Source organism: Echiichthys vipera, assembly GCF_963691815.1.
Source record: "Echiichthys vipera genome assembly, chromosome: 3".
Lineage (NCBI taxonomy): Eukaryota > Metazoa > Chordata > Actinopteri > Perciformes > Trachinidae > Echiichthys > Echiichthys vipera.
Window position 1 is genome coordinate 13192493 of NC_139828.1, and position 25980 is coordinate 13218472.

General features: G+C 41.6%; 1 protein-coding gene across 1 annotated transcript; it reads right to left on the reverse strand.

Annotated features, from left to right (window-relative positions):
- Positions 1–10534: 10534 nt before the first annotated feature.
- On the reverse strand, positions 10535–12474 carry dmrta2 (DMRT-like family A2; the record flags this gene model as incomplete). Its single annotated transcript, XM_083911514.1, has 2 exons — positions 10535–11421; positions 12000–12474. 2 exons carry the CDS (start codon positions 12472–12474, stop codon positions 10535–10537), a joined length of 1362 nt encoding a protein of 453 aa, XP_083767640.1.
- Positions 12475–25980: the final 13506 nt, after the last annotated feature.

Here is a 25980-nt window from a genome sequence, read left to right on the forward strand (position 1 = left end):
TGAGGTGCTGTCCAACATCAACACGGACTCCTTCCTGATGGCCTTGAGAAGGTTCATACCACGTCGTGGGAGACCAGCAGAGCTGCTCTCGGACCAGGGCACCAATTTCAAAGGTGGAGATAGGGAATTACAAGAAGCTTTCCAAACCCTCCATCCTTCTCTCCAAACCCAGCTGGCAGAGTACCAGATAAAGTTTCGCTTCAACCCACCTAGCGCCCCCCACTTTGGTGGCTCCTGGGAGCGGGAAATCAGGTCTATTAAGGCTGCCCTCGTGGCTACTCTGGGCTCACAAGTTGTCAGTATAGAAGTGCTGACCACTGTCCTGATTGAGATTGAGGGCATCCTTAATTCGAAGCCCCTTGGCTATGTATCATCCGATGTAGCAGACCCGGACCCAGTCACCCCTAACCTGCTGTTGATGGGGCGGCCAGACCCTTCTCTACCTCAGGCAGTGTATCACGACTCAGAGCTGCTCAGCCGGCGTCAATGGAGGGCCTGTCAGGTGCTGTCGGATCGCTTCTGGGTGCGGTTCCTGCGCCACTACCTGCCAACATTGCAGACACGGTCCAAGTGGCAGTCAGACACATCTCCTCTTCAGCTGGACACTGTTGTGATGATCGTCGATCCTCAACTGCCTAGAGCATCATGGCCTGTTGGGAAAATCGAGAAGGTGTTCCCTGGGGCCGATGGTCTGATACGCTCGGCAGAGGTTAAAGTCCAGGACCGGACCTACGTCCGACCTGTAAGCCGTCTTATCAGACTCCCTACTGTACCAGAAGAGGATGCACAGTGATTGACTGAATACTGCAAATTAGCTGGAGCTAATTTGGGGGCGGCTGTTCTGAAGGGTGCATGACAGAGCAGGCGATTTAGCCAGATCCAGCCACTAGGGGCGCTAACGCACTCTATTGGGCAGAGTGCCGCTGTTTAACAGAGAAGAAGAGATTGACGGCAGTGAGACCAGTGTATGGCTGGCAGAAGTTGTGTCCGCTACTTTTTATCGGTCAACTTGCCGTTCGTGGTTCAGTGTGCGTCCAGAGAAACGTGAGTTATATTGTTTATTTACTGGATGCATTTCATTGCTGTATATTTTATTCGTAATTACCTTATCCGGCTCGAAGGACCATATGTGATATTATGTATATTCCTTTGGTAGGTGATGTATATATGTTTCATGCTAATAATAATTAGATTATTATTTGGGATTGTGTGCTATGATCAATCATATTGTGACCTGTTTTATTGATGGCTATTATTGTTCTTGGTTTATTCCAGAACCACACACACACAAACACACCACAACTGTGTACACTGCTAATATTGGATTAAAGCACCATAAAAGGACTGTCTCCTGCCTCCTCATTCACCTAAGTCTTGGGGGAACTTTATAGAGTGCGTTCTAACCGATGCACACTTTGCGATTACAAATCAGAGTAGCCAGTCTGCATTCTGTAAGACTTCATCACACTTGTACATGCACAAAAACACACACACACACACACACACACACACACACACACACACACACACACACACACACACACACACACACACACACACCGATGCGTGGGCACTGACTGAGCTCCTGTGAGTGAGAGTATCTGGTCTGTGAAGGATAACCCAAAGGGGAAACAAAGAGCCAATGAAACTTTAATGAGCTGGTCACGTATCAGCTGAAGCCTGCTGCAGCTGCACCTCTGCACTGCTCTCTGTCTCTGCTCTGCTCTCAAACCACAAACTTCTCTCCCCAATCACACCGATAAGGACTCTAAACCTCTCAAACTAAATCACAGAGAGAAACATAAGGAAGAGCCGAAGATGAGGCTTAAAAAAGCTTTTCTTCTTCACGTTCTGCACTTGTCTTCCTAACTGTTCTCAAGTGATTGGGTATTTGTTGTTCAAAGTCAAGGACAACTGAATGACAATATATGGAATTTTTTTTTTAAATGCCAATTGCCAACAGGCCAGTATACTCAGTATGCAGAATCAGACAAAGCAGTTTGGATATACTTTTTATGGTTTACATTAAAATATTTGGATCTTGGATCAGTGTGGTTGGCTGGCAAATCAGCACCAGAAAGTGTGAATTTGTGTATTTTAACAGCATATGTCTTTTATATGCTGTATGTATTAATATTTAGTAGCTTATCTGGATTGCCCTAATATGCTTACTCTACTTACCTTGCATTTCATGCGAATTAAAAAAGGCTAAACATTTGCAAACATTTGACCTGTAGGTCTTGAATATAAAAAAAGACACTGTCACCATTCCTTCCCATTCCCTCCATATATAATATACATACAGTGTACTATATGTGATATGCTAATAAATTCTAAACACACGTTAAAATGATGCCGGCCTCTCCCAAAGCCCCCGTTCTCGCTGTTCCTCATCAATGCCTTCTGCTGAAACGTACGATTTGGAATATGCAGTTAATGAGTTGTTGAAGGCTGAGAATGAATCCCATTCTAGTCATAATTGTGCAAGGTTTCCCAAGGGGGCGAGCGAGCGAACGTGTGTGTGTGTGTGTGTGTGTGTGTGTGTGTGTGTGTGTGTGTGTGTGTGTTTGTGTGTTCTATCTGTGTGTATATATATATATATGCATGTGTGTGGGGGGGCTTGTCAGGGGAAAGAGAATCATCTTTAATCTTCATTTGATGACACTCACTCAGTGCAGAAAGCTGTAAACACTGTAAGTAAAAATAAGAAAGAAAAGAAGTTGAATAAAAAACCTCAAATAAATTGTGAGGAAGATGTTGTCTCACCAGGAAAAGAGCCAGAGAGGGAAGAGCTCTTTTCACCCAGACCTACTTCTGTCAGTCAGTTGAATCACTAAACATTTAGCGAGAAGCTGCTGCTGACACACACACACACACACACACACACACACACACACTCACACACTTAGCTAATACTTCACAATCAACAACAAATATAAGAAGAAAGAACAACATTAAAAAAGAAGTGTGAAAATTGGGTGCAGGAGGCTGATCAAATAATTCCTGGAGAGAGTTTCTAAATTTAGCATTTGAAGTACGACGGAGTGTGTGTGTATGTGTGTGTGTGTGTGTGTGTGTGTGTGTGTGTGTGTGTGTGTGTGTGTGTGTGTGTGTGTGTTAAGGTTTATTATGACCTTGAAAGGACGGGAGCTCATCATGCTTGACAAGAAAGACATGCTACTTTCTCCCGTAGGATTGTATGCACACGCACACAACACACAAACAGAAATCATAGTCAACCCAATGCATACAAACTCAAACACACACACACACACACACACCTTCACATTCCAGCACACCTTATCTGCCCTAGCAGTGTTGACTGACACTCTCCACTTGAAGAGATTAAGTGTGCTCATGCTGTGCCGACGCAGCATGACGTCCATTTATCCTTAATACTCATATAAAGCGTCTCTGACAGCTCTGAGCACAACCACGTGCACGTTCCCAAATTTCCCTGTGCACACCTGCTACTCTATTGTCACTGCTGTCATTGGAGAAATTAAAATCGGTAGTTGCAGTTTTGCTTTTCTTCCCACATGAATCGGATGTTTACATAGTCACGAATTTCCCATCTAGTTTCACAGTCCAAGGGGTCCTTGGACTGTGAAACTAGATGGGAAACCCCCATATTGCATATTATTTTCGTTGCACCTAAAAAACATTTTGTAGTTATGTGTTTTTCATCCAACATCAGCTGTGTGCTGTTTAATTGCCACACAGAAAGAAGAAGCCTGTGGCGTTTGTGGTTCCAACAGCAGTAGATTTAACCAACACACTATAAATACACACAGGCCATCTGGGTACTTGCAGGGTACAAAAAACTCGTTGGCAACTGCTGCTGCTGGTCTCTCTTTATGCCTGTTAACATTGGTATATTATTCATAGTTTGCCATTTTACAGTCTGCTGAGCTAATAATGGGGCCATGGTGGTCTACATGAGGAGCCCTTATGGGACAGGCTGAGCATCTAAGGGCCTAATGTGGTTCTGTATAACAACCTATTTTGTACTAACTGCTTTCTGGTGTTAAAAGTGATATCTCAGGTAGCCAGCCCAGATGGTTGATGGCAGCTGTGTGTTGGCTCTCTTGCATGTGTCGGCATCAGTAGATCAGTAGGTTCTGCGAGCATGTTCACTTTGTGTCATTACAGTTGTTGTTTGAGAACGTAGAATATCAATCATGTACCACATTATTAAGTATTCTTCTGGACCAGGGGTAGGCAACTCCGGTCCTGGAGGGCCACTGTCCTGCATGTTTTAGGTTTCTCCCTACCTTAACACACCTGAGTCTAACAATAATCAAACTGTGACAAGCATCGGCTGCTTGATAACGAGCACATCATTATAATCAGGTGTGTTAGAGCAGAGAGAAACCTAAAGCATGCAGGAGAGTGGCTCTCCAGGACCGGAATTGCCTATCCATGTTCTAGACAGTGTCCTGTGTCAAAAAGATAAAATAAAAATACAGTATAGCCTAATAAAATCTTACATGTTTTTAGTTAAAGATATAATCTATAAGATTTTCATCTATTTAATTGTCTTTTAAGTTACTGTCTATCAAAGATTGAGTTGGAACAATGGTGATTGATCACCGTTATGCTGCGTTTCATTGTAATTGGAAATTGGGAACTTCCAACTTCTGAGTCAAGCTTGAAGTAAGGGCAGAAGTGTAATGTGTGCATGTGCGTGCGTGCGTGTGTGTGTGTGTGTGTGTGTTCGTGTGTGTGTGTGTGTGTATGTGTGTGTGTGTGTGTGTGTGTGTGTGTGGATTTAAGAGGGTAACATATAAGGGAAGGAATGGAAGTAGACAGGTAAATGCGTTTCAATAAAGTTTACGAAAGAGCAACAAGAAAATAACACACATGGTGACCATGAACGTGACAAGATGGAGGCTCGCCTGTAGTTACATCTTACCACCAAAGAGGCCGCTAAAAACAACGTTTCTCAAATCTTACAGGTTATGACTTTAATGTTGTGCTGTGGTTGTATTTCAGTGTAGGAATATGGGTTTCTGTGTCTCTGGGCAAATGAAATGAAGCTGTCACCTAGAGTGTGCTCTTTACATGATGGGTGCTTTGAGGCCCAACACACGTACATGAAACAGGTCTACCCAGCCACGGTTCTAGCTCATATATTGCCAGCTGATATGGCCAGAATTTAGAGTTGCTGACTTGACCCAGTTTCTGTAGCAGTGGGCGTTGAGTGTTGGTATGAGCCTTTGTCGACTCTCTGTGTTGCAAATTCTAGGATATCACTCATCCATATTTAGCATATATGCCTACCTGGAATTACTTTACAGTGTCCATCTGCACCCTTGTTAGCTTCAAAGGTGGATAGGTTTCCGTTCTCTGTCCCCTCCCTCAAACGTCACACACCATCCTGAGGCCAAAGCATGAAAATTTCTGACATGTGTTTTACAATAACATAAGATAAAATGGTGGCCTTGTGATAGGGCATTTACTCTGTAGATATCTGCCAGAGAAAAACAGAAAACATATACCATATGTCAGTGTTTTCCTTTCACAAACTGACATTTCTAAAACCCGCAACAACAAAAAAGACATCATGAGCTGCTTGGTATCCAGGTCGGAAAACTTGTGTTGGCACACCACAGGAAAACACAGGTTTCTGTGGTAGCTGCTTTGATGTGGAAGGGAGACCGCATGTGATGGAAGGGAGGTTTGAGGGTTCAATGTGTGTGTGTGTGTGTGTGTGTGTGTGTGTGTGTGTGTGTGTGTGTGTGTGTGTGTGTGTGTGTGTGTGTGTGTGTGTGTGTGTGTGTGTGTGTGTGTGTGTGTGTGTGTGTGTGTGTGTGTGTGTGTGTGTGTGTGTGTGTGTGTGTGTGTGTGTGTGTGTGTGTGTGTGTGTGAGTGAGTGTTGGGTGGTGGTGATTTGTGAAGGGCACTCCGCAGGGCAGAATGATGAAAGGACCCTTCCAAGGACAGATGAGAATGAGATTCCCAAATCAATACCATCTAAGGGTTGTTGTTATTAACGCATACAGCGAGGAGCCCACGTTCGATACTCCTCACTTGACTGCTTACGCACAAGACCCCTCACATATGAAAACACACACACATTCACCCTTCTGCCTGTACTTTCATCTCCCTTTCTTCCCTCAGTGGCACTTCTACACACTCACTTTGTGACATGTTATTTGACGGTGGGAACCACTACAATTCTCAAAATCATTCACTCACAGTGTAAAGTGGGAAACTGCCCAGACCTTGAGGGGCCCCAGAGGCCTCAAGGTCATTTGTCACTGTGTGCTAAATAACAAGAAGTTTAGTTTTGATGCATTTAATTACAATAGCAACATGTTTTTTAGTTATTTAACACTGAAAGCTTTGTTAGTGAGGAAACACTACTGTTGATGAGCCAGCAAAGCTGTAAAATGTGCATACTGTAGCCCACTCGACTTATTTATTTATTTGGTTTATTTGTTTATTTATTTTACTGTGAGTTTACTGGGCTGTAAGAGTCAAGACTCGAAATTCAATACAGAATGTGCACAATTGTTTTTGTCTCAATGTTGGTTTGTTTTGCCGTTATCTATTTGTTATTCTGACAGTAAACCAAACAGCGGCTCGGAAAATGAAAATGAGTTTTATGTATGGAGTAATAACCTAAATGGATTTCTCTCTCTCTCGCTCTCTCGCTCTCTCTCTCTCTCTCTCTCTCTCTCTCTCTCTCTCTCTCTGAGCCTGTGGCCATTTATCTACCAGTGTCTAATTATTCATTAGTGAACATAGAGAATAGAGAACAGAGGAAGGGAAAACATAGTTGTGGATTCACTGTAGCAGATCAGTATTGCTCCTGCCTCCTCCTTTCCTTCTTTGTCACACTCTGGGGCAGATGCACAGTGATACAATTACCAATAAAGCCATGACTTACATCCAGGCAGCTCAGACAGAATCTTTAAATATAATGGCAAGAAAATGATACTAACATTTATGTTAGTCACCACAAACTGAGCAAAAGAGGACAACTAATCCTGTTCAGGTGTGGCAAAGGGCTGCAATGCTATTGGTGCTTTGCACACGAGTGGCCAGCAGAGGACACTGTATGTACTGATAATCAAAACCAGCACCTGAAGTGTGCGATGTATACTTACACACATACAAACACACTGTATAATGTGGCTCAGTTCATCAGGCTTTTTTTGAGTTTAACTGAAACAAAAGTGAAACACGTGAAAACAGCAGGTATATTTTAAACAACATGTATATCCAGTACAGATGATGGTTCAGATCGGCAATTTAGATTTTGTTTAAAACTACATACTTTGCAGCAATTGACCATTAGTACATGCAGCTATAGGGTCCCACTTTAAGATATAGAGCTACTGGGTCTTACAGATGTCCGTCATGTACAGTTTGTAATTGTATTCTGCAGAAGCCATTTGTTAGACAAGACTGTCATCTAGTGGTGTTGCCTGTGCAACACAAAACTGCATCATTATGAGGGGAGTCAACAACAGTAACAGAATGGGCTGTGATCATTTGGATATAGATAGGAAATGTGGTCCTATGCACCCAAAACATTGCATCACTTACATCAGTTGAGGGAAATTGTTTTCTCTCCTGTATTTAAAACGTAAGTTTTGGCAAGTATTTTTTGTCAGGCTCATTTTTGTATTTTTAAAGAAACAGTTAAAAACATTTTTTGGCAGGTTTGTTGTTTAGTTGACAGGAACTAACCAAGCTGTTGCCTAGCAATGCATTTGCTGTGAAACTGACTATTTAGATTAGAACAAGGGATAGTGGTGCACTCTGGTGGCCAAAATAACTATTACAACAACAAAACACTGAAAAAACCTTTGAAACCTATGCCACCTGTTTTCAGTGATGAAGAAACTTAGAAGAACGGTCCTGCGAAATAAAAAGATAAAAAATCCCCTGCCAAAACTTTTCCCCGTCTGTTTCAGCAGATGGAAAACGTCTTCACCTGTTTTAGGTCACAAGCACAGAAGAGAAAACGGTTTAGATAAATTCTCACTTGCCACTGCTATAATTTTTTGAGTTTAAGGGATCTTTTAAGATCTTTTAAATTCAACCCTTCACCTACATAGTTTGTGTTTGTGTGTGTGTGTGTGTGTGTGTGTGTGTGTGTGTGTGTGTGTGTGTGTGTGTGTGTGTGTGTGTGTGTGTGTGTGTGTGTGTGTGTGTGTGTGTGTGTGTGTGTGTGTGTGTGTGTGTTGTGTTAAATGTAAAATTGACAGGGTGTGAGATTATTATAAAATCAACATTTCGTTTGCTTTAGCTTTGCCGTCGCAGACCTGATTCAGTTCAGGCCCCCAGGCTTAACAGGCATATCTGCCTCTACCGCTCAACCAATCAGCGTTAAACATTGAATTGGAGACGAAATGCAATAGTAGTAGGATGAACTGCTTGGTGCTGACGTTGGTAGCCCTGCAGATGGCGCCCCTGCTCTTTGGCAATGGGGAGGTTTCTGTGGAAACGGTGAAATCCCTGAGTGGGTGGCGACAGTGTTGTCATCTCTGTACCAACCAGCAGCAAAACTGTCCAGTCGAACACCTTTATTTCCAAATTAATAGTATCTAAAATGTTGTTATAGGGATTCATACAAGATTGGGAGGTTTCCCCCAAAATGTAACGTCTTTCCTACCATCACCCTGCATGGTCCACATAGTTCCTTATATTACAGTTACGCACGATTTCACATTGGGTTTATGTGAAAATGAATTAAGCATTAGACTTTAAAAAATAAAATTAGACCAAAAAAAATATATATGTATTGACTTCCACCAGTCTAATTATCTTGAAACGAATGAACTTTACACCTTTTTTACTTTGCTTTTTTCTGGACTTCTGGTGACTATTTGATTGGATTTTTACAATCATCTTCTTTATGTGTATAGGACCTCTAATCTAATCTAATAGCGAATGATTAATATAATAATTGGATTCTAAAAATAAAATAAAATGGATGGACTTTTTTTTTTTAAGCATTCGGATGTCCATCATCTCTAACTGGCCTGCAGGCTTTTAAAAGTGTAAACGCTTCTAAATATTTTATTGCATCTATTTCCTCTCTTGTCCGTGTCTGTAGCTATTTACATGCTATAGTGTGTATATTATGTAAACTGTAACATATCGCTTGTACTCCTGAAGAAGAAGATGAAGAAAAAACACATATTGTCCCTAAAAAGCTGTAAATATACAGTATATATTAGTATATTCCAGAGCAGACCGTTCGTTTATGATTTTTTTAACTGTTTCACACAGCTTCAAGTCTCACTGCGTTACAAAAACGTCAGAAGATATCAGTAAGTTTTATGTTTATTGTGTTTATTGAGATTCTGTAGAATGCATATTTTATTACCTCAGAAAGAACAGCCAAACAATACTGCAGCGAATTAATGTGCTAAAATTAATCTGCCTATCCTTATTTACTCTTAATTTATGTTATTACCTGAAACACCTGCCAGCATGTCTTTGTGGATGTGCTGTGTAAAGAAAGGGTTCGTGTGCAGAAAGTGACACATTGGAAGTTTTCCAGATTTTCGAGGTCTTGAGTTTTTTGATGCTCACTTCACAAATTTAAAAATGTGTTACACGTGGACAGAAGGCTATTCTTACATCACTCAACACAAAATAATTCAACTTTTCCACTTTCTTTAAAATAACATTTATTTCCAGCATATTCATACAATGTGACAGCACAGCTTGTAACATTTGAAGATTAACTGATTTGATCCAGCACTTTGTCACAAAATATTTGAGCTGACTAACAGAATAAATGAAAGGTATAGGTCAGGTATAGCATAGCGTTTCATATTACCAAATGCAATATATAATACAGGCAGTTGGAAATGAACTAAACAAAATTGGTGAGGAAAGTGAAATAATACATAAGAAACAAGAGATGGCATTTACACATCATTAGTTCGACTTGTACACCAGGAAATAGGGTTAACATCCGTGATCTAGCCTACATGTTATAATAACTTAATTTAGCCTCATTTAAAAACCCATGTGTGTGAGAGAAATGCATATTTAAAGTTGGATTTTGAACATCATATGCATTTCAGTTTCACCAATCAGTGATGGGCTTTAACAAGTCATAACTCTGATAAATCATTTCTCCGTTACTTTTATTATTTTTATTTTAAATCCTGCAGAAATTGACATAAAATCAGTAACAAAAAGCAGGTGTATATAGTTTTAGCCTTTTGTGCAACTGGGTTACTTTTTTTTTTTTACTTTCCCGGCTTCATTGTGATTTATTTTGGAATTTATAAATATCTTTTCAGCTTCACGTTTTCTTTTTTTTACCAGGTCCATACGTGGGGGATGTCATCCAAACCTATAGCCAAACATATAAAAATTATTTTGGAAAATTACACATAAGTGAGTTTAGTTTCCCCCCCCTCTCAACCCATTTGACTACAAGCCAGATAATCCTACTATGTACAGTAGCCTGCAGCCAAAACACATCACAGATTTTCGCCAGAATATTCAACACTTGTGGCTACAAATACAATGTGTGTCTATGGTCAGTCCAGCAGCCTCACTGTTTTTCCGGCGTGTTGTTGACCAAAGGCCCGTACAGGCCGCTGGCATAACCTTGCTCCTTGTGTAACATTGTCCTGTCCCTTATCAGATCGCTAAAGGCATAGTCCATCGGGGGTCTGAAGCCCAGGGTGGGCATCAACCCGGTGGTGGAGTAGGGCGTCATGAAAGCCAGTCCCCGGCTGTGCGCAGAGTAGGCCAGCCGCAGCGGGTTCAGTCCCAGGTGAGTGCCCAGAGAATAGGTGCTTGGGTCGGCGCCGAAGTGAGGGGAGTTTGGCTGCAGAGGAGAAAACGCAGAGCGGTTACTGAGCGTCATGGCTCCGGGTAACATGGGCCTCGTTGGGGCGGCTGTCGGTGCGGAAGACGGCAGAGACTGCTGTGCGTTTTGGAGCACCCTCTCAGCCGTCCACGTCTCATCTGTCCCGGCCTTGTTGGAGCCCTGCGCTCCGCTGTTGTTGAGGATCTGTTCGATGGCCTGCACCACGTCCTTACCGCAGCCTTGCAGGACGAGCTCCAGGACGCTCCGCTTGTGGCTGGGGAACACTCGGGTCAGGATGTCGATGGCGTTCATGTGCCGGGAGGCCGCAGAAGACGGAGAGGGCTCCTGCTCGTCCTTGTCGGTCTCAGAGCCAGAATCAGAGCCGAGGGAGCTGACGGATCCGGGAGTTTCCCCTCCGTCTTTTAAAGGCTTGGAGACCGGTGAGCTGATGAAAGACTCGCTGTCTCCGTTCTCTGAACCAGAGCCTCCATGCCGGCCGTCTGGGGACGAGATGCCCGGGGCCGAGTCACTTTCGGCGGATGCCGGTTTCCCCCCAGTCTGCTGGGAGGGGGCAGAACCGGACAGCTGGCTCTTAGAAAACATCTCGTACTTCTGGATACTTGACTCTGTTGACAAAATCACAACACCACAGCGTGTGAGATGAGGAACAACATGTGCCAACATGTGAAAGTTACAGTAGGGAATCAGTAAACCTCACAGAGTCATAATCAGTGAATGAATCCGCAAGAGGTCGACAGTCAGGAAATAACACATAGTTACACGGCTTTTTAAAGAGCAGTAGTTTAAACACGTGTCTATTACATAGGCCTACATTAGGCCTCCAATATATGACTATGACATTACTACCGAAGCATCAAACTAGCTGTCACTGTTCAATGATAAGCTAAAGGCACACAATTTTAATACGAAGGACAAACGAAAACCAATCTACTAATTGTACGTGTCTAAAGTCACCAAAATATAACATAACAGTTTAATATTAATGGACACAATAATAAATATGATTTGGAAAATATACCTTCTGAGATATAAGATTTTAACTGAACTTATTTTGATTATTTCTATTGCATGTTTCAATGTGATTTCCGAACTGAAGTTTTTAAACTTCTCTGCCCCCTCTTATACAATACCAAAGACGTGCGCTACTATTCTTTAAATGAATGTCTAATGCTGCTCCACTCACCTGAGTTACTCTCGCTGTTGATGGAGGTAAACACTTCGTAGTTCGGCCGAGGAGGGATAATGCCGTTGGCGGCGGCCAGGGCGAGTCCCTCCGCCGTGCCGTAGAGCAGCTGCAGCTCCCGGGCTTCGTTCTCTTCCTGCGCCTGTTGCCGCCGCAGGGCCACTTGCGCCGCCATCACTCGCTGCCTCTCGGCGATCAATGTGCACTTGGCGCACATACAGTCCTTCCAGCGGCAGTAGCGCTTGTGGCCCTTCAGCGCAGAAACCACGCCATGGTTCCTGCAGCGGGCACACTTCGGGGTGCGCGGGTATTTGTCCGCGGCGCGCAGAATGAGCGGAGGGCCGCGCAGAAGGCTGCTGGCCATGGACACCGGGATGGAGGCTGCAGCGGCGGCCGCTGCTGCTGCTGCTGCTGCTGCTCCCGGGTGGACTTGAGAGGCAGAGGAGACCGCGGGGAGCTCCTGTCTCAGATCCATGCCCCTGTTCCTCGCTGGTGTAACTGAACTGTAAACAAGAAAACGGCTTCTCTTCTGTACGATCTGTTTTAGTTATACCAGTATTGAGGCGTTCACATCTGCTCAGTGGTTCTCACCATCTCTGGGCAACAGGTGAAGTCAACGATGTCGAGGTTATAGTGCAAAAGATAAAAATCTATGATCGAAACGTTAATGTAAACTGTTCAAGGAGTCTGCAGAAGAAGCAAGAATACGATGAGAGTGTCGAGTTGGATTCCGAAAAGAGCAGGAGCCTATAGAGGAGCGATCATTCCTCCCCGATGGAAAGTTCAAACTGTCCAGGAGGAGCCGAGGTTGTTACTCGCCGCAGCCTGAGACACTAACTTCCTCCAGAGATCGCCAGTGGATACAGATCCCTCTCTCCCCCTCTCTATTGTTGCTCCTACGTTTTCATTAGACAAATTTGACAACAATGTGGCGTCTGTCATTGGCCAAACGGGGAAGGAGCAATCTGATTGGCTTGCCTCTTTTTTCAACTGTGTCCACCTGAGTTCTTATTCCAAATATCAAGTGTTAAGAATGTGAAGGGAGTTCCCGGAAAGCTAAAAAATCGATGCTGTGTATATTTAAAAAAAATTATTTTATAGATTTGGCACAATGGCCTGTGTTATTCCAATTATTCCGCTTTATCATGGGGTGAGATGCCGCCAAACAGGAACCTCAGAAAAGAAAAGAATAGCCCTAAAACGATGGGAAATGTTCATCCCTTCCGAGAACTATATTCCTCAAGAAATATTCTGTATCATTTGGCGACATGGTTGTTAGAGTATGAATTCTCCATTCTGGCGTCTATAGTTGTGTTTATGGTACTAATTACAGACTAGATTAAGATTTATGTTTCCCCCCATAATAAAGATGATGCGTGACTGTAATCTCATCAGCTTGGAAGGTAAGTATAATTTATTTTATTGATTCAAGAGGAGGTGGAATTTAATCTGGCAAAAAAAGTCTATATTTGCAGAGGGTTACTGGCTGCACAGAGTGAAGCTGTCGGTGACGCTAAGCGGTGAACATCCACGGCTCACTCGGCTACAGGAGAAATACGAGTGTTTAATCTCGTCCAAATTATAACATCATCTGGTGGTCGCGACATCAGCTTCATGTAACGGAATTTTAATTTATATGGAAGTTTATTTGTTTCAGGAAGTCGATTGGAGAGGAAAAAACGAACTAATCATAGGCTATATTCTCACGCTTCTGAGGCTACGTCCAACATATTATTTTGTCTAATTATAGCATTTAATATTTGGAAATATGATTTTTGTCTATAAAGCATAAGTGAAATCAGCTCCGTTTTATGGAGCCGTGGATTAAATAAGATTTTCTGTGCCATGATTTCGCTTTTTCAAATGCAATGTGACACGAACTGATCCATGAGGATAATTCGCTTTGACACATTTAAAAGAATGTAAAGAAAAATGAAAAACTTGCTAATTTTTCGATTTTCCTGTAATCAGTCTCATTTGTTTACAGCGCTTTTGCGTATACGCGTTTAAGTGGGTATGGTATTAAATGGTATTAAATACAGAAATGAAACCAAAGCATTTCACATTTTAATTGTTTAATCATCGTTTACAAATAATTCCTTTACTTCTGCAGATTCCTGGAAATAATTGTTTGTTATTGTTAGTTCGACTATTATGATTACAGTTAATATTACTGTAGCCTATCTCAGTTAGTTATTTATTCTCATAATAAAATAGATTTAAAAATATATTATATATAAATCAAACATATTTATACAGACCCAACAATGATTAAAAGAAGAAATCGAAATATATTATTAGAATCATTATATTATCCATAGGATTAGTATTTTAGACGTATCATTATTAACTGAACTAAACTAAAATACGAACGTCTAATTCAATTAAGATGTCTCTTGTCTACAGGATATAAATAGTCAATCCTATTCGTAGATAATACAATAATAATAATAATAATAATAATAATAATAATAATAATAATAATAATAATAATAATAATAATAATAATAATAATAATAATAGCAGCATTTTAAATGTGAGCTGTGTGTGGGATAATGAGATATTTCTGTACACCTGATTGTCAAATTTCTATTTTTTTTTCATTCAATAATTCATAACTTCATGAGCGTTGCAAATCATTTAAATTAAAAATGATTTCTTTATCATTGAACTCTATAGAATCAGCGCTCTGCCCCGGGTGGTGGTGTCATCCTCCCGTCAAGTGACTAACGATAATACCGCAATGCTTCCGGAGATTGAACGAGTCCTCCACGCGCAGAGCTACAAAAGGGCAACTCACGCGCAAACCACCTGCTTCCTCACCTGTTCACTCGGGAGATAATTCATGCAGGTATTTGAATTCAGATTAAAAAGTTATAGATGTCTTTTTTTTGTTGTTGTTTTGTTTTTTTAATCAACAATTGCCAGTCCCTTGGAGGATGCAGAACAGTCTTAGTGAAGAACACCAACTTGAAAGCTGATGAAGGAAGAAATGGCTGCTCGGTGTGCAGCAGTGAGGGTGTGCAGCCCTGCCTCTCTCTCCCCTCCCAGGCTCATTGTTTACTTTCTGAATCACTGTAAGCAAATGCCATCTGTTTCCCTCGCCGCTGTCATCTGCACCTTAATTACCTAGCCAACAGGCTAATGGAGACGATATTAAAACTACATCTTTTTGACATTCAAAGTAAGTATCTGCACGGGCGGCGAACTCACTCGGATGAAAACGCGCCCGCCATGCGCGGTAAAGTGATAGTTGCAAACTGCAGAGAAGGCCCGGCGCTCACTGGAGAGATGATATATGCATTTCACCTCAGGATGAAGGATTTTAAAATATACAACAGCTGCACTTCTCATTAGTCTAGCTGCTCAGTGTGTTGCACAAACCGAGACAAAACAAAAGGGAACTGTTCTAAACAATTGACTGTAGCTGATCATATCATCAATTTCCACTGTTGGCGGAAGTGGGTTTTAATGACTTGGACTTGACAAGTGTTTATTGAGCGATGTGTCCATAGAGAACTATTACGGCTCTGTGTTTAATATTAATACAGGTGAATTAATTCTGGAGGCTGCACACTTAAATGAACACTGGATCTGGTTAAACTTTGATTTCATCCAATGCGCGCAAACGCAGCGTTAGTTAGTTAGTCTGTATTTATCGTTTTTAGTTTGGCCGAGCCTTACGGGGAGTTCAATTTTGAAAAATATGCATTATGATAAGGATTATGTTCACCATTGTTCCTCCCGGGCCAATTAAAAATGCCCCCCGCGCAATTAAAAAGTGACTGTGAGCACTTAGAAAATCCAACATTCTTTTAACCACTTCATTAGGCCTATGCATCAAAAAACGACGCGATGCTTTCATTTCTTTCAGCAGGGCCACAGCCGAGTGGGTTTTTAACACCCTTTTAAGATCACAACAAAGACCATGCTTGACCCAACATATGTAGCAGCATGTTTCCGCTGCCCCTGCACCCCGGTGCGTCTTTCTAGCGGCCTCTCTGCACTGCCGCTGCCCCGCCTGCAGCCCGGCTGGGCCCGGATCCCCTCCCGCGCTCTCCCGCTGCAGCAGCCGGCCCCGTCACACAGAGGCAGAGGTTAGAGTAGCAGTTAGACTAAGGGGCCGCGGAGAAAAGAAACGCACGGGGTTTTTCACAGAAGTATTTACACGCTTGACGGGCACACCGAGTCGGCCCGGGCTTATAGAAAAGAGGTTGTTAACCTGCCACTTCACACCAGCTCCACTGCGCCGGGGAAATGGATCAAGCTAAATGCATTCCTTTAAGTTGCAGAGTCAGGGGAGCATGTGGACACACACACACACAACACATTGTTGGGGGAGTTTATAACCAGCTTTCCACGCTGACATACAACAGTAACATAAATTATAGCTTTAGAAAATAAGTGTTGATTTGAAATCATGTTTGGCGATGGTGACCTTAATGTTCCCTATCACGTGGACACTTTTTGTCCCCACAACTTAATCTAATAATTACACACGCGGTCTGTAATTAGTCATTATCAACATTTAAACTAATTGTGCACGAGAAGAAGTGATGGAAGGTGTATTCAGGATCCTTAACTCAGTAAGTGATACCAGAGCAAACTTAAATTAAATAATAAACGCAAAATATAGTTAAAATATGAAAAGAGTACTTATCATGAATTACATTTTTTAATATATTACATTACTGGCACTAATACTGCACTAATGCAGTATTCGTTGTTTTCAGATGAGCTGGAGGCCCGTTTGATCTACAACATGTTTTAAAGTACTTTATAAAATAAATCAGCAAGCTACACATACTAAGTAGCTCAAAATTGCACTTGACAGTAAATGTACCAAGTTATTCTAACACTGGAGACTAAGCTCAAAAGGTTCCCTAAAGTGTCATTGGTTAGCGCGCAGCCTGGCAGAAGAAGTCACAAAGACAAAAAGGCGTATAGGCAAAATTTCAGCAGGGTTGGCTGGGTAATAAGGCTGCAAACACTTCACTTGAGCTGAAGAGGCAGAGAGGGCTCTCTCAAGCATCACTCTTCACCCGCTAGAATAACACTTATTTGTAAATGGGGGATAACCCCGCCATGGCATATGAATATTTCAAAGATTTGAAGGGTCGCTTTCTGCCAAAGCTTTTGGCCAGCTCACAGAGTGTGACTGACACACACACACACACACACACACACACACACACACACACACACACACACACACACACACACACACACACACACACACACACACACACACACACACACACACACACACACACACACACACACACACACACACACACACACACACACACACACACACACACACACACACACACACACACACACACACACACACACACACACACACGTTTTTGTGCCCCCGAGGTAGGTTGGCAGGGATTATCTTTGTTTAATGAATGGGCTACAAGTGTTCATCAACATGGCGAGATTATTGGGCTCTCGCTCTCCCTTCTGCATCAGCCCTATAGTGGAATATAACTCCAGTGTGTGTGTGCGTGCGCGTGTGTGTGTGTGTGAGATAGAGAGGGGGGGGGGACAGACCTACACACTGCAGCCAATTAAAACGCACTCTCCCCTGCTCTATCCCTCCACATCTGCCTCCTTTTCTCCACCAACGAATGGCGCAGAAAAGAAGGAAGCTCATGAATAGGCGCTCATTGAGATCACAGATGGAGTATGGCTTTCTTTTTGCTAGAAATTTGAGAAACACCATTGTTCCCAATCAAAACTCAATGTGTTCGCCTACAATGGTGCCGGCTTTGAGCTCCGCCGCTTCAATTGGCCTTGTTTTTGAAACTTGAAGTGTTCAGTACAAAGACGTGGCCCTCCTAGATGTCACCACCACCGCTTCGCTTCAGTGTGTGTGTGTGTGTGTGTGTGTGTGTGACTATGTGCGCTCAGAAAAAACACAATTAATATGAAGCTGTAATTACTCCCCTTCACGCCACTGCACCCATTCAGGACCCCACTGGCCCATTTATTGCTTTATCCCATGCGGCTGATAATCCGAATACCAGAGGGTTTTTTTATAAACACCTCTGCAGCGTCGCGAGGAGACAGCTCTGGAGGTGCGCGTGAGGAACATTACTATAAATGAACTGAGCAACAAGCCGAGGCCGAGCTGCAGCGAAGACACTTTATAGAGAAGTTAACAAAACAATTAAAGAATACGTTAGGAACGTTTATTTGTCTTATATGTTCACTTATTAATAATCCCGGACTGTATTAGCGCATTAATATAGGCTATACTAGGCCTAACAGTGTCATTTTTATTTTTATTTTATACATTACAGGATTTAACATTTTTTTTATGAAATATTTCTAAGGCCCTTTCACATTGGATCAATCTTCGTTGGTTCCTTTTCTCTAAACTTTATTTTTCTGGAGCTCCGCCGTTAATGAGCGCATGCAGGTGTCACAGCGGAGCGCCCCCTGCTCCAGTCCGCACCAGCACAAGAGATTCACATTAAAAGACGCGCTGTGAAAATAAAAGGAGGGTTTTCTGCTTATTATAATCAGTACATTTTCTCTCTGAGGAATATCCCTTTAGCGTCACATTATGAACTATTCTCACTGATTTCCAGAGGGTTTTAAATATTAAACGAATCACTTGATGACACTATTTTGATTGTGCACCCTTTAGCCTTGCCTCATGTTTTTTCTCCATTCCCGACTGAAATTCTTACTCATAAAATGTCACATTTTAAAAAGTAAATTTTATAGTAAACAAACAATTATTTAACATAACATTAACAACAACTGTTGAAGACGACATAAAAAACGAAAACTAACTAAACAAAAAAATAATAAATGGCATCGTTTCCCTATGAATTTGTTGACAAATTAATTTGTTGACAAATTAATAGGAAATAATCGTAACATATATATGATATATATGATATATATATGTATGAAAAAAATGATTGGAAAACTTGATTTCCACTGAAAAACAAACAAAAGGGGCAATAAAAAATAGTGGCTTTACTGAAATTATGTTAGATGGATTTATGAGAATGTGGCTGCACATGGTCATCACAGTAAATCCTGATTTATTATTAGACAGCAAGAGGGAGAATCCACAGGTCAACTGCACGGCTGATAGTAGCTTATAGTACCTCAGTTCAGGGCACACACGTCTCTCCTTAAAAGATGCTAACCCAATAAAACTGTATTGACCTCCAGAGCCCATGTCAGCACAGAGACACAAAATGGAAGGCTGCTGACACACTGTGTTTAATCTGTATATTAAAGGAAAAGGTTTCAACGGTTACAATAGTGACAAGTAATTAGATCAGAAGTATAACTAAATCAATTTATGTCTTTGCCTACTTGTTAAATGCATTTTGCTTCAAGTATGTTTCCCTTTTGGTTATTTGTTGATTCATTGATTAAATTAGGCTTGTTTGTTTTCTCATTTTCTCCAAATAGGCTGACCATTTAATTCAGCATTGCACCGTCGTTTGGAAATAAGAGCACATGTTAGAGGACTGAAAAAAAGATTTTTAAATCAGATTGGTTACATGCCTCTAAGGAACACGTGTTTTGTTTTTTTCAAGATAAGAACAAAGTCTTTCCATGTCTATTGTGTCATTAACAAACAGGACTGTGAACAGAGAGGGACAGAGAGGGAGAGATGACCCTCCTTTTGTGCCCACCCAATAGTTTAAGCTGCATAGATTCTGTTTCTTTGGGCAGGGCCGGCGTCTCTGAGAAAGTAAACTTGGGGTGACCCTCCAGGTTAGGACAGTCTGGGATACGAGAGGAGATCTCTGTGATTCAAGGAGCCGCCGTGCTCCGAGATCTCAGTGGGTCTCACTTCAAAAGGAGGGAGGGGAGATCACTTGTGTCAGGAATTTTGTTCCCTCGCCAGTGGGCTGCATTCTTGACCCCGGCGGAGCTGGTTAAACATCATGGACGCTTTCCTCTTTTGTCGCCGGAGAATCAAGACAGCAACCTGATGTTGCCACCAGTGAATCTGTGGCAGGGGAGCCGGCAGAGTAAGCTCATTACCACACAGACACTTTCTCATCCCCCTGTGTCACAGTTAAGGGGTGCGGCCTAGAAGGGGCTGATTAAGACATCCAGCCAAGTTGGACTACATCACAGACACAAAAAAACATTCATGCCTTCTCCTCTCTAATAGAGAGAAAGTCAAAGTTGAACAAAAAAAGCTAATACTTGAAGGCAATAATGGTGTAAAAAAGCGAGAAGTTTTGAAAGGATGTTTCATGCATTTTAACGTCATTAAATAATCAGTCATCAAAGAAGAAGGAAGAAACTGAATGTATAAATACAAGTTAAATATTCATTTGAAATAATGCTATACTACGGAAAAGGCTCTTGTTCATCCAAAATGACACTATCTTTTCATCATTACAAATATCTAATATTTGAGTTAATAATTCTGTGCTGTAGTCAATCTGTGTAATCCAAAAGGAAAAAAGAACTCATTTATCAAACACAGTGGCTTACAGCCTGAAATGATAATACATAAAATAAAATATATTTTCCAGCGTGATTTACACATTTCGCCTTACAACATTTAAGTGAAATTTCAAAATTAATTTCTGAAATTAATAAAAAATGAAAAACTAGAATGGCAGGGTTGGAAAAGTGATGAGTCCCCAGATTGAATACTTTGTGGAGGCCCCTTTTGCTTTAAATACAAAAGTCTGTTTGGATATGTCTCTACCAGCTTTGTGCACCTAGATTGGGAAATATTTCCCCCGTTCTTCCTGCAGAGCTGTTCGAGTTCAGTCAAATTCTGTGGTGAGCAGCGATGGACTGCACTCTTCAAGTCCATCCACAGATGTTCTGCAGGATTTAGGTCCGGGCTCTGACTCGGCCACTCTAAGACATTCACCTTCCTGTCCTTTAGCCACTGTGTAGTTTATATGGCGGTGTGTTTTGGGTCGTTGGCATGCTGAAAGGTGAACCATCTGCCCATTTTCAAGTGTCTAACAGAGGCCGCAGGTATGCTCAAGAATTTGTATGGGCTTGGCAGCATCTATTTTACCTTCCTGACCAATTGCCCAGTTCCTGCTGAAGAGAAACAAGCCCACAACATAATGCTGCCACCACCATGCTTCACTGTAGTGGTGGTGTGTTTTGGGTGGTGTGCTGTGTGCTTTCTTGCCACCCTGCCATACATGTAGAACTTGTTATATTGCTGTCACATACACAGATCGACCAACCTCTGCCATTAAGACTTGTAACTCCTTCAAGGTCACCATGGGCCACTTGGTAGCTTCCCTGATCAATCTTTTCCTGGCTCGGTCATCCAGTTTGGAGGGGTGGCTCCATCTAGGCAAGGTCTGGGTGGTGCCATATGCCCTCCACTTCTGGACAAAACTCTAAACGGTACTCAGAGGGAAAGTTAACGCCTTTGAAATCTTTTTATATCCTTCTCTTAACTTGTGCCTATCCACAACTTTATCCCAGAGCTCTTTTGAAAGCATCTCTCCAACCATGGTGAATTATTTGTGTTACCATGCACTACTAGGAGAGGAATCCTCAAGGAACAGCTGATTTTATCCTGAAGTAATCAAAAACACTACAGTTGATGTCAGGTGGAGGCCAATTAACTTGGTGTGTAATCTGGAAGGTGATTGGTTATACCTGAGAATGTTTTTAATGGTTATTCTAAAGGGACTCATCACTTTTCCAACTGATATTTTTGTTTTTCATTTTTATTAATTTTCAGAAATTGACTTTCACTTGAATGCTGTATGGCAAAATTTGTAAATCATGCTGGAAAAAAAAATGTTTTCTACGTATAAACGTTTCCGGCTGTAAAACAAAATAAAAGGGTATCATGACTTTCTATAGGCACTGTATGTCGACAAAACCTTGTTACACAACTGTACTTCTTTCCCTAATAACAGTTAAAAACCTGATGACTTTTCCCCAGTGAAGGAAAAACAACTGATGACAAGTTTGGTCAAGTATGAGAGGAATATCGTTATGTCTCATTGGCATTTCCGACAATATCACCATCATGAGGTGCAGCGCTACAGAGAAACATGCCTGTGCACATTACATCCAAAAAGCTGCGTGATAGAAACTGTAATCACACACTTGAGAGGAGCTGCACTATGTACACTGTTCCCAGAGGAAGACACACTCTGACAGTCGAGCAGAGGTGCACCTGTCTGTCTCTTGCATAAACGCACCGGGATTCACGCTCACTGAGCTCCCCACCCTGCTCTGACCTTGCCCTCGCCCGGGGCTGCACATGTCTGTACGGCCAACACACATACATCTACAGTAGGTATTACAAATGTCATTCACAGACATTTAACATTTGCCCTTGGGGCTTCAACAAAGTTCAGCCTTTCTCTGAACCAAAATGGGCTTCAACTCTCACTGGTCAAATTCAAGGACTTCCCACTGACTTGACTGATAGAACTGAGGGACTCTACATGGTCATATTTTGGAGGAAGCACTGATTATAGATTTCAAGACATCATGGCCAGATCACTTTTAAAGGAGTCCTTCACCGCCAAAATGACCATTTATATATCCATTACTCACCCTGTGTTAGCTTGGATTCTTGAAGAAAACTTTGTTTTTCTTGCAGGCCTCCATGGGGAACGAAGAATCCAAATACTGATAAAGTACTGAAAAAAATACTGATGAATAGAATAGGGGGTAGACGAGTAGCATGCCTGTGTAAGTGGGGGACTGTTTGTACTTAAGTGTTAAAATAGTAAGGTTTTAGCAAAAAGGCATGTGTTTGGGAAGTACTGAGCAAACAACTGGGTAAACAAGACTCATAAATGTATGTTTTGATATAGTTTTGCGGAGGCATGACACAAAAACTGTTTTCTTCTAGAATTCAAGGCAACACAGGGCGAGAAATAGATCATCATTTTAGGGGTGCATTCATTTAAACTGAAACTAGAAATTTCTATCCTAGGTGTATCCTCAAGGTGTAAGTAGTAAAATTGAGGAAGATTCACACAGATTTGGCACGAAACCTAAACGGTACTTTGTTGACCAATCATATGAAGCCGTCACTATCAGCTCATGAAGGATGATTAGTGTAATTTCCTCATGAAATCAGGAAGGGATTTACCGATCTGCAAGATTTTCTGTCATCGTACTGTAGCTGGAAGATCACTGAGGGATATTTGAGCTGTTACCCGTTATGTCTTCTTGCTGCTGTTGGGGTGAACGTCGCTTCCTCCCTCTATCAGTCCCACAGCCATGTCGGCCTAGAGTCAAGGCTGCATCTATGGCTCCCAAGGGGCATCTCTGAAAAGGTTGCAACATTTGCCACAATACATATTTTTCATGGACCAATGCCAAAGATCTTAAAAAATAAATATAAATAAATGTTGCTTACTTGTGCCGTGTTCCTTGACTGAAATAACGGCTTTTAAGTTTTTAGGTGTTTTCAAGGCTCATGGAAAACCTTTTCTATAGAGGTTTTACCAATAAAAACCAGTTAGGTTTATGTAACCAAATGTTTTTCTCCACTCAATATCAATTGTTGAAAATAAGGATATTTTTGTCATATATATTTTGTCGTACCTTTTCCCCACTAAATGTTTTTTTTAATTAACAGAGAAAGAGAGACAGAAAGCCAAAAGAATTTGTCCTGCAGTGTTTCTGTCAGTGCCTTAAGCGACATCTCGTGTCTGGTCAAACCCAGGGAAGTGTGGCTGGCTGAACACATCAGGCCGACTCATGCCTCGCGTGAGAAATGAGACAAACACATGCTCACACTCGAGGACACTTGTGTGATACACTCACTGTGTGTATTACACAATAGCCCAAGTATAACCTTAAGTATATCTTGCATTACAAAAGACAACTACATGGTAAAGAATGACCTTAGAAAACATTTTCATACTTCCATTTTCCAATAATAAACATCCAAGGATTGACGGCAGTATTCACAGAGAGGTTCATGAGATAATTGTCTATTTCACCCACAAGGATTAAGGTGAAGCTCACAGATCTCCCATTTTAAAGATGACAAACTCTAAACAGCTTGAACTGCCTTGCTTTCCTCTCCTCATTTGGTCTAAGCCGGTTCATAGCAGATTGAAACTGCGCTGGGGCTAAACAGGGTCTTACATTTTCCCCGCAAGAGACAAGACTTTAGCTTTGTGAAGTAAAGTCCACAACCATTGAAGTCTGACTTTGACTTGTGTAATATATTACAGTTGTACGGTGAAATAGGAAAGCCTGTTGATTAATTTCACTGTTAATAGTATCAAAGCACTAACCAATAGTCTTATAATTCTTAAAAAATCCTTCCAGAGTCTTACAAATACTCTCTAATAGCTCTTGATCTGCATTACTAGTTAAATTTCAGCTGTCTTCATTAAAGAAACTAAAATGATTCTCAGCAACACAAGGAATAATTCAGCATATTCTGCAGTGATGCTTGCTCTGCTGGGGTTCTTAAAATGTGCCTTTAGCTGACAGAGGAGCCCTGCTACAGATGGAGGGCTAAGCCTGCGTGATCTCTCCTCACTGAAGGCAGGAAATTAGCTGCGGTGTGGCTGATATTACCAAGTGGCGTGTGAGTGAGAATATTAAAATGTTTGTTATATGTAAAAGGTCGGTCTGTGGTGACAGGGATGTGAAGATGCATATCTAAACTGAAACTGGACGACCTGGGCAAGATTAGCACCGTATTTAGGTTATCTTGTTTCTAATCAAACGTACATTAAACTGACAGCTCAGACATTAAGAAGACGTTTAACATCAACAGGGACACCGCATATCAAGATCTCAGTGTCACAGAATCGCCTTTGTGATTTAATTATTTAGACTCAGGCTTTGGTTTCTGGTGTCTCACCATTTTAAAGCAAAATTTCCCAGCTAATCATGACACCTCAGATTTGAGAATACTTAAATCTCTAGCTCAGATTTGCTAAAAGAAAACAAAACATCAAATATGAAATGTTGGGGTTTTTCTTTCGCTTTGCAAAATTTTCAATGGAATCCATGAACCTGCATTTATCCCCTAATAGGCTCCAGAAGAATGTCATGACAGAAATTTGCATAGTTTTAAAGTTTTATATAAAATCAGATGATCTTCCATCCACTCTGGACACCCTAAAATAAACATTTATATGTCCCCCATGTCAGAAATTGAGATAATTTAAAGAACAAATCACATGTAAAAAAAAAACAACTGGAGAAAGTGGACAGGAGAAAGTGTGTGTTGTAAAAGCTTGGTTGAGTGTGTGTGTGTGTGTGTGTGTGTGTGTGTGTGTGTGTGTGTGTGTGTGTGTGTGTGTGTGTGTGTGTGTGTGTGTGTGTGTGTGTTTGACATGTTTCAACAGATTTCCGGGCGAGACAAATTGATGTTCATATTCATATATTTTATATAATGTATATCAAACTAAAACTAATACAGCATCAAACTTAAAAAGGATCAAGAGAAAAAAAGATAAGAAAAGAAAAGAAAAAACAACTGAAAACTGAGCAATCCGTTGGCTTGTGGAGCAGTTGATGTTAAAACCAGAGGGAGCGGAGACTGAGGGTCCCATCAGGTCGCACCTCGGTGGACGGAGGGGTGCAAGGGTGGAAGATGGGGCAGGGGAGGGCAGCGAGGGAGGGGGCGGAAAGTGGAGTTGGGGGAAGGTTACGGGAAGAAATATAGGAGATGAAACAGCCCAGACTCCTGCCAGGCACCATCTCTTCTTGCTGTTTATTTAAATTTTTTAGCATTTTTTTGATTTCAAACACAAAAAAAAACATGTTCTAAAAAAAGCAGCCTTGGTGTGTCGAATGTGGAAACAAGGGGAACAAGTCCATGTTCTTTTTTTTTTTTAATTTTTCGTTTTTACCGGTGACAAAGATTTGTCTTCTCAGTCTCTCGTTGCTGATATCGTACTGTGTTGTGTTTGTGTTGTGAGAGCAAACCATGACACGGCAGTTGGGAACGTGAAGTTGTGAAGCGTGTGAGAGGAGTTGAGAGAGCGATAGAGAGAGAGCGATA